General features: G+C 40.6%; 1 protein-coding gene across 1 annotated transcript in view; it reads right to left on the bottom strand.

Annotated features, from left to right (window-relative positions):
• T265_02290 (hypothetical protein) overlaps positions 1–16,224 on the bottom strand; it is a gene marked incomplete at both ends in the record, with an annotated part of 103,560 nt that overhangs the window by 10,762 nt on the left and 76,574 nt on the right. The window contains one exon of the mRNA XM_009166494.1: positions 49–252. Within this exon, the coding sequence (XP_009164758.1) occupies positions 49–252 (204 nt within the window). The remainder of the gene's footprint in view (positions 1–48; positions 253–16,224) is intronic.

The raw sequence follows: 16,224 nt of genomic DNA, 5'->3' as shown, positions 1-16,224 counted from the left end.
GCGGTGGTAATCACTGCAAATGCAAAAAATAATGGTGAAATGAATTACCTGCATGGATGTGGAGATTGACTCCCGTTCCGAGAGAATTTCCGCCAAATTTCTTGTTCCCAAAACGTTACGTAACGTAGTGGCAGCCAGTAACCTTGTTGACCGATCAGCGTCCTCCACATTTGTGATTGCAACAACGGGATTATATATTCGGTAGTAGACTACCGCGTCGACTGCCACGGTGACCGAATCCTTGGTCAGTACCTTTAGAAAGTGCAGCAAAAATTCGACCTGTTATATTAGGAACTTTTACACTGAAAATCCTTATCTCATATACACGACCGTGATGAGCATTTCGCGGAATTAACCTGTACGATTAACCTTGTTCCCTAATGATCAGACAGTGTGGTTTGGCGCTTTGGTTCGTTGTTCGCTACGCACTAGAATTTCAAGATAACAGTCTCCATTCGTAGGCCAGTTGGATTAGCAAAACAACAGTAAGGCCTTGGTGGCAGAAGTCGTTAATTGGAGTGATATAAACTGACTGGTTCCGATGCCTGACTTTGAAAAGGGAACTTACCGGACCAAATTTCCATTCTAAAAGAAGACATTAACGTCGTCTCTCTAGGAAAATTCGTCTAGGAAGGGAGGATGTCCGGAAAGACTGTCCCAATACCCGTTGCTATTGGATATGAGATTGATCCTGCGAAACTTGATGACTAGCATCAAACGTTCACTGGAAGATTTCGCAGCATACGAATATAAGTTACATACTGAATGACTTTTACTATAAGTAATGATATAGCAGATAAGAAGACGGAAGAAGGTGCACTTGTCTACCCGAGTCTTCTATTGGAGAAATTAAGCCTCTTGTACAGTTGTCCCTATGTGCATTATTTTCCTCATTATATGCAAGCCAACTTCCAGTACAGATCTGTCAGAATAGCTCATTTTGGCATCCCTTTGGTTGTTTTGTGAATTGACCCCGACGAATGACAATCGTCGGTGATCTCATAATTCCCCTGATCTTCGCTGAATTCCGTCTGTTTGTCGAATGTTTTCTCATATGACTCCTTCCAACAAGCTCTGTAGTTTTCTTGTTCAGGGAGGAGATGGCCCCATCTGTGTACCCCTGAACGGCAGCTGTAGAAACAAGGAACAGTTGCTGGCTTCTGGACACTGTGTGATCAGAATTCTTCCTGAAATGCACGCAAAACGTCACAATCGTCACTCAATGCATATTTTAACAGCCTAAAATAAACCCATACTAATCGAACCGTATTCGATTGATTCCGGAGAATGGAAAGTCCCATACTAAACAAGTAGCGCAGTGTACTTTTAAACTGTCGAGGTTTCTCCTCGAGCAACGCTATCCCACTGAAACTCTACTTATCAGTCCATATATTTTCGTATCGGACGTAAGCAAAAAAGCTGGCGCTTAAGTATGGGAAAAAGCAACGACCGAGTACTATTCCGTCCTTATTAAGGCCGAGATCTCCAGACTCGTGTACAGCTCAGTATACAGTCAGCAATGACAAGCATCCGAGAGGCCGAGAAATTTGTCAAGTCAGAAAACAAAGAAATTTCTTATTTCTACGCCAGTCAGTTAACATACACAGTGGTTACTTAAACAGCAACATCAATCGTTTCTTCATGTGCTTTTCATCAGACTTTTTACCTGCTTTAAAAGCAAGTGAAAGTTGCGATGTGTCGCCACACAGTGTTTTGTGTTCTTTTTAAACAGATTCAGAATTTCGGTAGTGTTAATAAAACCAAATTTAATAAACCAGCCTATTTGTGTTTAATTTTTCGACCGTTAAATTTTTGACTTTACAGGTCATTTTTTTCTATAAATTGGCATGTCAGTTGCAAAAACTATTCAGTTTTCAGTGCACGACTAAGTGGACAACATGTTGTAAGTTGAGTCGAACGGATTTCCGGTCAACAGCTACATTTGTTTGTTTTGTTGAAAATCTGCTGTACTACTACGAAGTGTACGCAGTGACCACGATAACCACTATGAGTACGTCGAAATATTGGGAAACTGCGCTTTATGGATCGGGTGATTTGTTACTCTGTTGACTACGTTTTGCAGTCTGCTTACAGACGGTTCATCATCAATCTTGAAAATATCAGCGGTGGGTTTGAGTTGATGGGAATGTCCCCCGTGAACCAGAGACGGATGTTCGCAAGCAGACTGTCAAGCTCGGCAAACAGATCAACAGACACCCAATCTACAACCGGATACTATGGCTAAATTGTGTAGAAACCGTGATTAATCCATACCCTAGGACGGGTTAAGTCGCAACCGACTGCATAACTCAATCTACACAGGTCTATAGTCTTAGTCTGGAATTGTTAGCATTTGTGTACGTTGAGTCATACACTGCATCGTACATCTGAGTCAAATGTTTTAAAATAGTTGTCATTCCAATATTTAAGGTCATGATACAGCTATATACTAAAAAAGACGCACGGAGAAAGCCAAGGAATTTCTGTGCTCGTGCTCAAAGTATCTTTTAGTTGGTGAATCACTGGGTACGATGTTCATCCCCCGTTATGTAGATAAGCATCATACCACTTTCGTTATCATGTTTCCGAATGCTATTAGGTGCGAAGTACATTGAGATGGTATGACCATTAATGGAACGAGTAAGCGAATCACATGGAGAAAAGTCCTTGGTACACTTCAGGGTAGACACAATAAAATATAAAAGGCCTGACGTAATAGGGTTACACAAGGTCTTCAGTTGAATAGTTGATCAAAGTGAACAATAGTTTAAAAGTCTGATGTTCCCATAGAGCTTGAAATCTACTTTATTGCGCGACACAGATGAAATCGAAGACTCCGTTTTCACGACTCGGGTCTGAATCCCTAAATGGTCACCTTTAAACTAGTCGCCGACTCCCCGTCTTGAAATGTGGTGAAGGAGTATTTGAAGTTGAGTAGTCAAACCGTCTTCAGAGAAATAGCTTGCAGGGTTATATTGAGGGATTAATTATTGATTATGGATTGGTTAAACAATAAATTCACATTATTACAGATTGCACCTATTGTTATCTACGTCTCATCTGACCAATATTGTAATGAGCAAAAATTGGATGAAATAAAATTGAACATGATAGCCTGGAAGCCATATAGTACTTACTGTAATCGACCATGATTGACTCGTGTCTCTTGGTATGAAATGAGGAAGTTGGTATTAATTTGTATTGTGGAAGGACATTCACCGGAGTGCTGCTAAACCCTGAATTTCTACTGTATAACCGATTGTCTTCTTAGGTCAAACCAAATCAACAGATTATTTGCAAGAAAAAAAACAGGGCGGAACCGGTTGGTAATTACTAAGTGATTGTGACTAGCCTTTGTATTCTGTGCACAGAAGATCTGGTTACAAACTCTGGTACAAATTCCATTCATCCTGGAGAATACTCGTGCTTCTACGATTTGTGTCGGCTCAGTGTTCTCCCAAATATAGGACCTTAAACCCATTTGCGGCAAAGATATTTCCATGCCGAATTGGTCGTCGTTGATTACAGATGTACATTACCGCAAATGAGATTTATACTCCCGGCAGTACGATTCTAACTATAGGCTTTATTTACGTCAGTACCCGACACAGTTAAATTGTGGTCATCCACCCCGATAAATGAATTTGGCCAGCAACTTGTCGCGAAGGCTAACAAGAAGATGACTCCGGATATGGTGAGTAAACGTACTTTACTCCAGCATTCTGACCGCAACTGCAATAATGAAGATGCAATAATGTGTGTGCGCATCATCAGGATGTGATGTAAGTCGAGGAATAAAAACAAAAGGAGTTTTTCAATAAAACGGATTTGTCTACAAGCTATGCATCTAATGCAAACTCATCAGAATGGTAGTACGCAGATAAACCTGAGTCTATTGTCTGGAGTGGGTGCGTCGTAGCCTTAACTCCCAATGAAAAAATACTTGCTCGAAGATTAAAATTATTCTTAAGAGGTCATACTATCGTAAAAGGATTTTTTTAAAATGCTCATCTCCAAACAGGTTTTTCGATTGGAAGATCATTTCTTCTCAGAGGGTAATGCTTTGTTATCTTTCCGACGTAATGCACTACTCGTAATTCTGCTGGAAAACTTGCTATTTTTACCCTCCAAAAGGCTAACAAGTTAGGCACCGCCCCCCAGTCTCCATTAAATATTACTGTATTTCCTTACTAGAAGGTCAACAAGAACAATCCTTGGAGCTCGAGCGTTTGTCGGATAATTATTCAACGACATAGTGTTAAGATAGTTCACTTGGCGTCCTCAAAGTATAACAGAGAGATAGCCTAGCGTAATTAGGTGAATATGGTATAGAACCTCACACTGGGGCCTACCCAGGCAAGCAACATGATAAGTGTTAGCTGAAGGCTAGTCGTCCGAGTCTCATGAAGATTGTTGCCGCAGTAGACAGACCGGGAACATTTCAAGATAGTATAGATATATTAGTAAAGTATAGTCTATTCATATAGCATAGCATTGTTAGCTTGAGAAGAAACATTGCTGAAAATGGGAAATGGCCAGTTACAGATCACTTCTGGTCCTGAGTGTCAAAAATAATCGTCAAATCAGCAATCCTGAGGTAGTTTTCATGAGCTTGTTTGAGAGATTCCGAATGCAGTCGGTAGTTGCTAAGTAATTATTCTACGCCATCCTCTGCACGCAACGACACCACTGCATTTCAATGGATTCTGACCAACTTAGTTACTTTATTTGGAAATAACAGTCCACCAGCCTTGTCACTGCTGTCAAGTGAAAACGTCACCGAACGTATCAGATATGCAACAGCATAAAGAGTGGAGCGCACATTTCGACAGGCCAATTGACGTGGGTTTTTACAGAGCGGTGACTGACATTGCACTAACAATCACTCTCTCGAATATTTTTAGGGAAGTGGAGTGGCATACTATGGACTGGAGTCTATCTGTCCACTTATTCGTCACTTCGTACTTTTGCCAGAAGGAATCTATAACTTTATTCGAAAAGAGATGTGAACCCGGAAGAAATCAATCTCAGAAAGTATTCTCCATGTTTACAATACTGTAGATGCAGTGTTTAAAAAAACCGATCAATTTTTTCTCAAAATTGTAGAAGATCCCATCTAGGAGATTTGCGACATATTACCGGAGTAATACAACATTCTTATCGTGCAGTTTCCAGCAGGGTACAACGGGCCATCGATTAGCAGTATAAAACTATTGCTCAGCAGTTTAAAAAGATACGAATTTCAAGTGTGAAAAGAGGAGGCTAACGGTCTCACAACCCATATATTTGCTTTGATATTTACAATACTGACCACAACCGGTGAGATCGCAGCTCTCAAGCTCATACTTTTTGGTTTTAAAACGATTTTGATAAAAATACGAATGGTCAAATGAATTCAAAGCATTACCAACGTTTATAAATCTTACGCGAGCACATCGGCCCCCCACAAACACTAAAGTTCTATGTGTGGGACAACCAATTGTCAGTACTGCATAGTCCTGGTTTGTAAACATGCTAACACACATCAATTAAAGTTGAGGAGTGTATTATAATTTAGAGAAGGGTGCCTAGCTGTTTAGTTACCGTTGGTGTGCGTGAAAGTGAGATCACAAGGAAAAGCAGAACTAGGTACATTTGGAGCTCTGGCAGTCCTCCAACCTTAGCAGACTTGTGGTTCTCCACGGACGCAACTGTGTAAGGGGGAAAAAAGGGCTATGCAGTGACAGAAGAGATGTGAGAGCCAAGAATCTTGTGCTCGCTTGCTATTTGGAATACAACATATCAAAACCTTTGGGTCCATCCGCAAGTCTATTGTACTGATAGGTTGACTTCATGATCCCCACACGTTACTTCAACTGTCGGACACATGCTACCATAAAGCTCCTTGATTCACATTTGGCATGCTGACGGTTTTTATCGGCCTAGTTGCCATCTGAGCAAGTACTTGATTGAATACATGGACATTACATAAAACTGTGCAACCCGAGTTCGATGAATAAAAGAAAGAGTCGAGGAGCACTGTAGAGCTGTTTTATCCGTATTAGGAAATATCAGCAGTGCACATCTCACAAAGCTTCTGCAAGTCGTGAACCCTTGATCCACTGTCCAACTAAGACCAGTTTGGTTAACTCGTTGTTAATCAGGACACAGCAAATCTCATCCACATCACGTGACCATACATGCTGACCCGCTGCTCGAATGACGACTTCCCAGATGAAACTTTTACTCATTACTTTAAGAACCTCATAGTACTTGGTCACGTGACGTGGGTTCTGTGACTGGAGGATTAGTGGAGCCATATTCCATCCAAGTGAGACTTCATACCAGGCCCTGGTGGTCTAACGGTTAAGTGGTTAACCTACTTTTTGTAAGATTGGGGGTCCGAGACTCGCTGGAGTTCAATGAAACGATGATTCTCAATAACGAAGAAAGTGCTATACGATGCTTCTCTACTTTTCAGCATTGACTGGCTTCATTTACAGGACGAGTCCCTGCTAAAATTATCAAAGTTTTTCACACTACCAAGACTAACTAATGGGTTTATGTTGAGGATACAAATTCGCGAGTGTCGTATGAAGTACGTGTGGCAATTCCCAGGAGCAAGAAGAGTGCGAGCTTGGTGGAAATGTGTGCTCCCATAAAAGTTCATTGCCTTCTTTACTTAAGCTGGTTTTAGAACTGGAAAAAAGGGATGAACCGCTTTCAGCCACCGTTATGGAGATCGTCACGCACGAATAACTGTAAATTTGACACGCTTCTATGCGCCCAGGCGTTTCACCTTCAAGTTCATACTTTCTGAGAGGTGACTTCGCTAAAATATACAAGTATTAATCAATAACGTGGCATATTCAGTTGCTTAGAAACATCATAAACGAGAGATTCAGCTGGGTTCTAGGTAATTTCCTCGCAGATGAGTGTATTTCGCTAAACGGGAACATTCTTCATTATTCAGAACAATGTCTTGTGAAGTGGTGCGTACAGTCTACGGAAAGCTGACAAGTTAATCGCACTTTCGCATGCTGTAATTTTTTGTTAGCCAAGTTCAAGAGTGAAATGCAGTCATTCATTATCGCTTACGGTTGTCTCCCTCCAAATCGGTCAGTGTGGGAAGAAAGCGTTCCTTAGAACAGGTTACTTTCTACCAGTCTCTACCAGCTCACTTATAAGAGATTTTGTGTTACGTTCCTAGGTTTTTGTGCACTGTTGTACATTCAATAGTAACATAGGCTTACCTCGCCGTAGTAACTTCCTCTAGGAGAGCAAGTGTTGGTGATAATTCTTTCTAGTTAAAGAAAGATTATAAATATCATGCAAAAGAAAATTTCTTACTAATGATTGTGATCCATTAGGATGTGGCATATCAACTGCTTTTAAACTCCGGGACGCTGGCGAATAATTCTGTAAACAAAACCGGATTGAGTGGAGCCGGATGTGCTATCGTATTGCTTTCCATGACCATATTGTCAAACTGGTCATTAAAAGATCCAGGGGAACGACTCTGCTTGAAGCTCGGGAGAGTGACGCCACGGCAGAGAGTCCTACCGGACAACCTCTTAACAAAAAAGTCACGGATTGGCTGCTCATTTTATTAAGTTAAATCCAGTAGAGGATTCTCAAAATCTACTGGCAAACTTTTACGGATTCGCGAATGACGGAATCTCGAATAAAGTAGAATGAGATCAAACTCATGTTAGAGGGATGTTGTTTGACGCCAATGAGTTGCCTGCTTTATTTGGAATCTAAGTACGTGAATTTAGTGTGACTCTAATAGCATACCGAACTCTTCCAATGGATCTCCAATGAAACATCCCATGCACTTCACACATATGTAAGGTAACTCCGATAGTATTCATCAGCTTACCCAGTTTCCTCATCCAGAAGTTGAATCAAAAAGGCTCGTTTCTGGGTAACCTGGAGGCAACTTATCCGAACAGGCACTGTCTGGGTGGATTCTGACTATCAAACAGTCGAGTTGCATTTCCCACTGCCCGCGGATCTTCTGAAGTCACGGGCCCGAAATTTAACCCCATGTTAAGAACAGTTTAGTCGGATCTGGGATAGCATACAAACCCGGTATCATCTGTTCTTACGGCGACTTCGCCGTTTGGCATGGATTGGCACAGTTTAATTCTTATGGTCATGTAATTCAGTCCGTGGCATTAAGGCTACTTTACGGCACTAAGGAAATTCAGGAACAGAGTTTTTAAGGATGAAGGAAAAAATAAGTATGCCGAACTGAAATGACTGTGTTTGTATTGCGTTGTACAACGTGTAATAAAGCACTACGTGCCGAATATTTATTTTAGCAACCCCCACGAAAGGCTACAGTGATGAAAAAGAATGTTTGTCGTTTCGGTGTGAGGAAGCGTAGGCTAAGTTGTGGCCAAACCTGAGCCCATTTCTGAATGATTCCTCTTCGAATATCTCTGTACTGTACGGTTACCCGGCGATAAATTGCCATACATGATTGCATGATTCGTCCATGAGTTCCAGTTAGCTTATTGGTTGAGGGCGAACTTCCTGACAGGTATATTCGCGGTTAGAAACCAACTTCGGCTGCTCATGTCTAGGCTTGGGCAACCTGACAGTGAGTTAACCCTTTTGCTCCCACTGATGGCGTGTCAATGATGCACTGAAAGGGTGTTACGGTTGAACGACGGTATTATTCTCAAATGACATATAATGTCCCTGACTTAACGTTGCGCACCAGACATATCAATGACAAGCCTATATTGAAGACTCACTTAAATAACGGAATCAGCAACTCGATTGGTTCCTGCAGCCTCATTCACCTAATAATAATGGCTAGTGGAGGGGGATCACAATCAACCTTTATTCGTGTCGCGGAGGATAACAATGTATGTTTCACACTGTTTGGCTGCAGTCTCTATAAAGACGCTTTAACTGACATTCTGCTTGTGTCAGAAAATCTGTTTACATTTGATGCTTGTTGAAACACAGCAACTAAAATGCAAATGGATTTTAGTATATGAGCTCGTTCTTTGAATTTGCAGTAGCTCCCAGTTCTTCACATTGACGTTGAGGAGATATTTACTTTGGTTTTACTTGGAGCTTTAACTTAACTTGTGAGTACAGAGGCCGACTCACGTCTTAGTGATCACTTTACTCCAAATGTTGAGGTACGTGTTCTGGACGTGACACTATTTGAAAGGCCGCTAAACGTTCTTCAATACCCCTCGAATTGTTTTGTCTATATTGAGGTGTAGCAGGTAAGGTATTCCACTTACTTTCTGCTTGACTGTCGAATTTTACACCACTGATGAACTCCACTCATTTGAAATTAAATTGGCAACACCGAATTCTCGCAGAAACGTAATTACTTCTCTCTAGACAGAGCGACTATCAAAACAAGCAATTCCATCGGCTTCCTACAACATATTCTTATGACTGAAACCAAGTTCATTGAGAAAGTCAGACAGTTTTCATAAATAAGAAACAAAAGAATAGTTGTTTTTTGCAACAATACAATTATCATATTCGTTTGGCTCAGCCGCTGCACTGCAACTGCGCTCACAGTGGGCCCTTCCATCCCATTTTAAAAACACGCCCAACTTCGTGGGAACTGGACAAATTATGAATTACAAGTCAGCAGGTTTGAAACGGTCTGAAAAAATTTCCGTTGTAGATTATTTGTCCAAAAGTGCATAGGGTGTAGCAAGAAAACTTATTTTGTTCTTCCCGAACGCTTTCCTAGTAAAGCTTTGCCCAACAAATACCAAACAGCAGGTTATCACAAATGGGATCAAATATGTTACACGTGCTGTATTCATTCCCCAACCATTTTTCCGGCAATGATGTCAAAGAGTCTGCGATATTTCACAAGTTTGGAGCACAAGTATATTATTTCTACATGGATTATCGAATGCAGGCTATGGTTGCGCCCCACTAAGCCAACCTACCAGCTCAACAACTCGCCGCATTTTAAAGTTAACTCATGATTGATAAAAGTAGATTTCAGTAGTTTTCAGTGTAAATTTCGGACCGACTTTGTTCTGTGGTATCCGAGCATGTTACGTTCAAACTGGATTTTTAAAAAAGCGGAAATTACTAAAATAAATCACGAATACTCGGAAGTAAGAGAAAATTCTTCCGTAAATGAAATATTGCTTGAAGTGGCTAGCAAAAATCCAACTCACCTGTTTGATCAAACTTACAAACTGACCATTTATTTAAATTTATATAGATAAATTGTTGCAGTATTTCGAGATAAGTCAAACTGCATTTAAAAAAGCACTGTATAATTTGTTCGTTTCGATATTTGCATACAATTTGGGTTTGATTTGAACCAAAAACCTGGGGATTTTTCTTGTCTGATGGACCTTCCTAGGAACGGCAAAATCGGTCATGAGGTGTTGAAGCTCAGTCAGCAACCTTGAAGGTAGTTTCGTGCTAGCAGATATTCTACGATATCTAAAATATCGTGCCAATTGAATCATGAGGTGGTCTTTGTGCAGCACATTCAGTCAAAGAATGTCATAAGCGATATATTCAGCATTCAGTCAAGAATGTCATAAGCGATATATTCAGATAGGAATTGGCTAGGGCTTCTCTTAGAAGCCATTTATTGTGCAAATGCATGTACTTGACACCTTTCGCATGCTTTAGATTCAAGTAAAACGTTCGGCTGAAGGAAACCTGGTGCTTTTTCCTCCCTGATAGGCCTCTCAAACTGATCGTGAGCTGTTGGAGAGTTTTCAGTAGTAGTGTGCTTCATCAGTAGAACAAACCTTTTATACAACACTACGTAAGTCTTCATGAATACAAATTCATTCAAACATTCGTCAAGTTATGCCGCAAAAATTGGGCGGCAATTAATTAACTATGAACAATTGCAGCGCTAAATTAAACCAAGAAGTGAAGACGACGACAGAAAGTATTTACTACATAAAAAGCCCCTAATCCTAGTAATATTCCGTCCATTATGGATTTGGACATATTGTGAAAAATTATTTGTCAGTGTATATGTCACGCCTAGCACTGTGACTTGTTGTGTGCGGATTTCGCTGCACGTCAACATTCTATATTTGGCTTTTTCGCATCTACCTTCGGATGTAACTGGAATTTCTGGATCACTCACCGCAGTTAACAAAACGTGGATGAGACAAACTTGTTCTGAGAGAAAGCCGTTTTACATCGGAAAACATGTTCTCGATGGAGTCAGTCCCAGTCAACATGAGCAAGAATCAGCAGTTCTAGAGGCAAAAACCATCGCACCCATTTGGATGAATCGATGAAACATCAACAGACCAGAAGGAACAAAGTTATAAATCTTTGCTATAAGGAACTGCTGATCAGGTCCTTCCGGATACTCGCTAGCTTTTATTTCCCTCTTGAGCCGATGGACTATTTTTAGAAATCTCGTATATCCAAAGAAATGTCGGAGTTGATGTTATTCGTCAAAAGTTTAAAGCTTGATTCTTTATCAGTACTCAACCGTAAGAAAGAATTGATGATGGTTTGACGATATATTGATAGATCGGGTCAGATACCCAGGGTACTGATCAAGTGCGTAACATCATCATCATTATCATGGACAGCATGACATCAGTGTTCAACACCGATGCTTCACTGCCGTGCGTAAAATCAGTCACCAGTGGACCATTGAACGAATGCCTGACTCATTTCGCTCAGATCCGCACATAATCAGATGTCTGGGAATATTTGTTTTACAGTGTAACCATCTCTGTTTGCAAACTGATTGGAAAAGCGCATTTCCACAGGCAGTTAAGACAGCTTGGCACAATTGTCTAAGTCCACCGTGCGCGGGTGATGACCTACTGTTTGCCAGTTATGTAAGGGTTTTGGTCAACCCGGATTTTCTTAATGTGTTGCAGGTACGTTTTTGGTCTAATGGGCACTTTTGACGCTCCAGAGATCTTTTCTTCTTCATTTCTCTGCCTAAGTTTGGTCCCATTTACCCACTATCCGTTCGCCTCTTCGCCAAAAAATGTGGAAAACTTTCGCGTCATTTGAAAATTTTCTTAAGGCTGATGTAGCTGACGGATGTCGCAGCGTTTCGCACAAACTTAAGATGCTGTCGCTGACCATGGAAGGTGCAGGCGTTTGAACTGTCTTTCACTTTTGAACTGGTTTGTTTTGACGAAGCCTGTTGTGAAACCGCCATTCCAACGTTTATTTTTGTATCGCTGTCATGAATAGCCTGAGTGCTGTCCTCCCAAATGTTCTTTAATGTTGTATCATTAAGCACCCTTTTGGTAAATTTGCGAAGTCTAATATGAGCTGACGCATACGAAGCTCTTGAAAGGGATGTCGAGCCCAGACAAAGGGCTTACCAATCCTACGAGCAGGTATCGTATACGTGCATACAGTTGGGTAAATTAGAGGAAATAATTTCGATTTGGAGGAAGAGTTCTCTCCAGATCAATTAATAGCGCATTCCTCTGGTGACAAGGAAGTTGGTGTTCTGAACCTCGTTACAAGGTTACAATACATCTATCTGGACTTCAACTTTTCAGGATTCGCCGAAACAGCTCCACCTCAAATCAAAATACTACTATCCTAAACAAGAAGCAGGATCTGGCCACAACACTACTGTATATCTGAAATTCGTTCTGTATCCGTAAATAACTCATTTTTCGGGAACCTTGTGCTTTTATTTTGGAGTAAACCGAATGATCAAATGGTTGAGATCTTGCCTATTATCTCGACGTCCAAGATTAAGGTCCCACGGTGACGGTTTCAAGTTGTCAGCTTGATCTCGCTTCGACTAGCTGTCCAGTTGCCCTCAATAATGTTTTTTAAACTTATTACGCGTTAAACTGCCGGTGCCTCGTAAGCACATCTTCCGCGGTTTCCGTTTCAAAACATCTCGAACGAATGAAGACGACATACGACGACTGAATGTTAGCCCTTAATATTCATCAAGATTCACACGATCGAGAACAAATTCTAATGAAGAGAATAGTCAATTTTCAAAAAGTGTCACATACATGCTTACATAACTAGCCATCCATTGTATCGGAAGGGGTTTACATCCGTATCGCCCCCTTTGGAACAGTCATTCTCTAATCCCGACAGAGCTTTACTTGTGAGTTCTCAAATGAGAGCTATGTTAGTGTATATCCCTAACGGTATACTTACACTTAAATTTGTGAGCCCGACTACAGTTCAAAAGGAACAACCTCATGATGAGAGAACACATCGCTAAAAATGACGTTTGACTTCTCCGGATAGATGACCTCTTTTCAAGGGTAGACTGTAGTTCACAGTAAATCCTTTGTGAAGAAAAGTGTCATCTTAGGGGGGTGAGTTTGTGGAAGAGGTCTGCCTTGGAAGATGAATTCATCGTAGTTTTCACATTGTACTTGACAACTCATGCCACTAGCCACTTTCCTGATAAAGTAACGACTTGGTAATGGTGCCAAACGGAGTACGGTGAGGCTTCGAAAACCAAGACGGATATTTGGTCTTACAGATAAATCTTTTTTTATGCACAATTCTGATTACCCAGTGTCCACCCCATTCTACAGGTCAATTTGAGCGATTTGGTAGCAGCATTGAGCCGGTGGACAACACGAGTACGGCCGCATAGTCATTGTGACGCGCAATGAAACTGGCAGACAGTTTCAGCTACAGTTAGTCCTCACGTATTATAGAGACCTATACTCTCTCTTGTGGGGCTTGTTTGGATCGTCACGCACATGTATAGTATGTTCCCACTATCATGTTTGACACCAATGCTGACGTTCGAATTCAAAGAGTTCTTCGCTCAACGTGGAATATGTCTGAAATCCACTTACTGATATGTTTGGTTTCATCTATGATGTATGGTATGTGATTTTCTACATTATATATATATATATATATCCGGTGCATCTTCGTTGATAGTAGTTCTATTGCACTACCCTTTTTTGTTTTCTCTATCTTCCTAGGCCGTACACACTACTGCGTGATACCAAGGTAATTTATCATGGAGAACATTCAAACTGCATCCCTAATGCCCTTCTCTGGTTAACAATTTGTCGAAATCAAAATGCTGTATTAAAATTGTCTCCACAGAGAATATTTGCATCTAAAAGTAATGGACGGGACAATCGTGTAACCATCAATTATGGTTGCTAAGTAGTTAGGAGGGTCCTTGAAAAACCAACTACCTGGATGTCACTCTAACGTTTGATTCGTTTGTTCATTGGGTCTGTATAGCAGAATGTTGGAAAACAGTTTTGGACGAAACACAATTAAACACAGTCGGTTCTTCATAAAGGGGTATAGACCATGATACATGGTGTTGAACAAGCAGCCATAAAGGTCAATCGGTAAACTTGAGAGATAAGTGGAAATGTAAAATAAGGGTAAAAAAATGTAACAAAATTTGTATAAACGGCTGTTTATTGTCAATCGGATCCTCAAACAGTCAAGTAAATACACCATAGAGCTGTTCATGCAGACAGTCAAATGTAATTGGTTTTAAAACTGCAAAAGAGACAGTAAAACAATCTGCAAGAATGTTTTAACTTCAGCCAAACTGGATTGCAGTTTTGCCGTCTTAAATGTCTAAATGAAACATGGAAACGCTTTACATCAGTATTTTATAGCTACCTTTCTTTAACTTTACTTACAGAAGTTTACCCACATTCCTCTAAGAAAGCGATGAAACTTTTTGGACACTTTCGTCTGTATGATACACAGCGGTGACTATTTGATCTGTTGATCTCACAGAACAGCTTATGATATGATGGTGGACTGCAAAAACCACAGTTCCGATCGTATAATTTAAGCCAGACAGGCCTCTCGAGAGGGCGTTGAACTGGCTACCTTATAGACATCGCATTGTGTTTCAAACTGTTCGAACTGTCAGAATTTGTAAAGACAGCTTTAGTATTAGCTACAAACAGCTCTTCCCGTTATTGTGTATCTCCATTAGCGATTATACATCCGCTACTGACTACTGGCAAAATAGTGACAGGTAGCTTTGCGACGTCAATGCAACGTGACAGAAAAATTGACAAAAACCGCTCGTTACAAAAGTCATCACATCCTGTGCTCGAATGTGGCAAACTTGTCTCTGAAACTGGTTTAGCCTAAGCCCCTAGAAAAAATGGGATTGAAAAACGGGGGTAATATTCATGTGCTGAAGAGTTAAATCACCATTTGTCTGGCAGAGTATGAAGAACTAAAAACGCCCACTGGTCACAGAAAGGTCAAAATTCCAATCTCCCATTAAATTCTTGCCGCTTACTAGGTGAAGTGTCACAAGTACACCAAACGTCTAAGACTCCTAGTTTTGCTAAACATTTTCAGTTTTCCATATTCTATTCGCTTTGCACGAAACACTGAGCATAAACCTGTAATATACTACCAGATTTCTTTATTTAGTTTGCTTCAACATGAAAAGGGTTCTTCCAGTTTTCTTAGTCTTCCTACCAAAAATTCACCAGCTGTCGTGGACTAGCCAGTCTAATGGACCAAGTCTTGTTTTTCTCAAAATAAATATGTGCTTTCATGTTGCTATTCATTTTTCATTATGCTGCATGAGTGCCTTTTCAGATTGTTCCAACCGAAGCAAGAGAATCACAAATATATTTACATATCGTCCAGTTATCCGTTATAAAATTTCAAGTAGACCGTTGTATCCTCCAACGCTAGCCTTCATCAGGTAGCTCTAATACCGTCCATTGTTAAGTACGTATCTGCTATTCAGAAAGTCGCTATGAATATATATAAGCTGGTACAAAGTGAAGTTATCTACGGAGATATCAAAGTTACCATTAGAGAAATTGGAAAACAATTGGTAGCAAAGCTAGATTTGTTTCCTTGAGGGCTAGTCCAGGAAATTCCGAGAATACCTCGTTCCAACATGTTCTTGTTGCGGTATCCTCCTTAAAAAGGTAAAAAAATTCGTTTTTCTTAAAAACTACATTGAAACCTCGTAAGCTTCTGGAAAAACGTTTCACGCACCTACTGTGAAGCGGTTTTACCAAAACACTCATCTTTTACACACTAAGAATCAGTCGATAGGAACGCGTGAATGGATTTTCTGTTTGGATTAGGGATACCTGAAATGTTTTCTACTCAGATATGTCAATGACCAACGCTTTTCATTGTAAAGCTTCATATTCCCACAAGCCCAGTGGCCTTTCATCGCACAGATGAGATGAGTAATCTTGGCCGTCCCTTTGAAGTGCTATTACTAAGTTGTCAGTGCTGTTGATGAAACACACCCATGCGGAAGTTAAAGTGGTG

The sequence above is a fragment of the Opisthorchis viverrini genome, assembly GCF_000715545.1.
Source record: "Opisthorchis viverrini unplaced genomic scaffold opera_v5_26, whole genome shotgun sequence".
NCBI lineage: Eukaryota > Metazoa > Platyhelminthes > Trematoda > Opisthorchiida > Opisthorchiidae > Opisthorchis > Opisthorchis viverrini.
The sequence above is the reverse complement of the archived record's forward strand: the minus strand, read 5'-3'. Positions and strand labels throughout refer to the sequence as shown.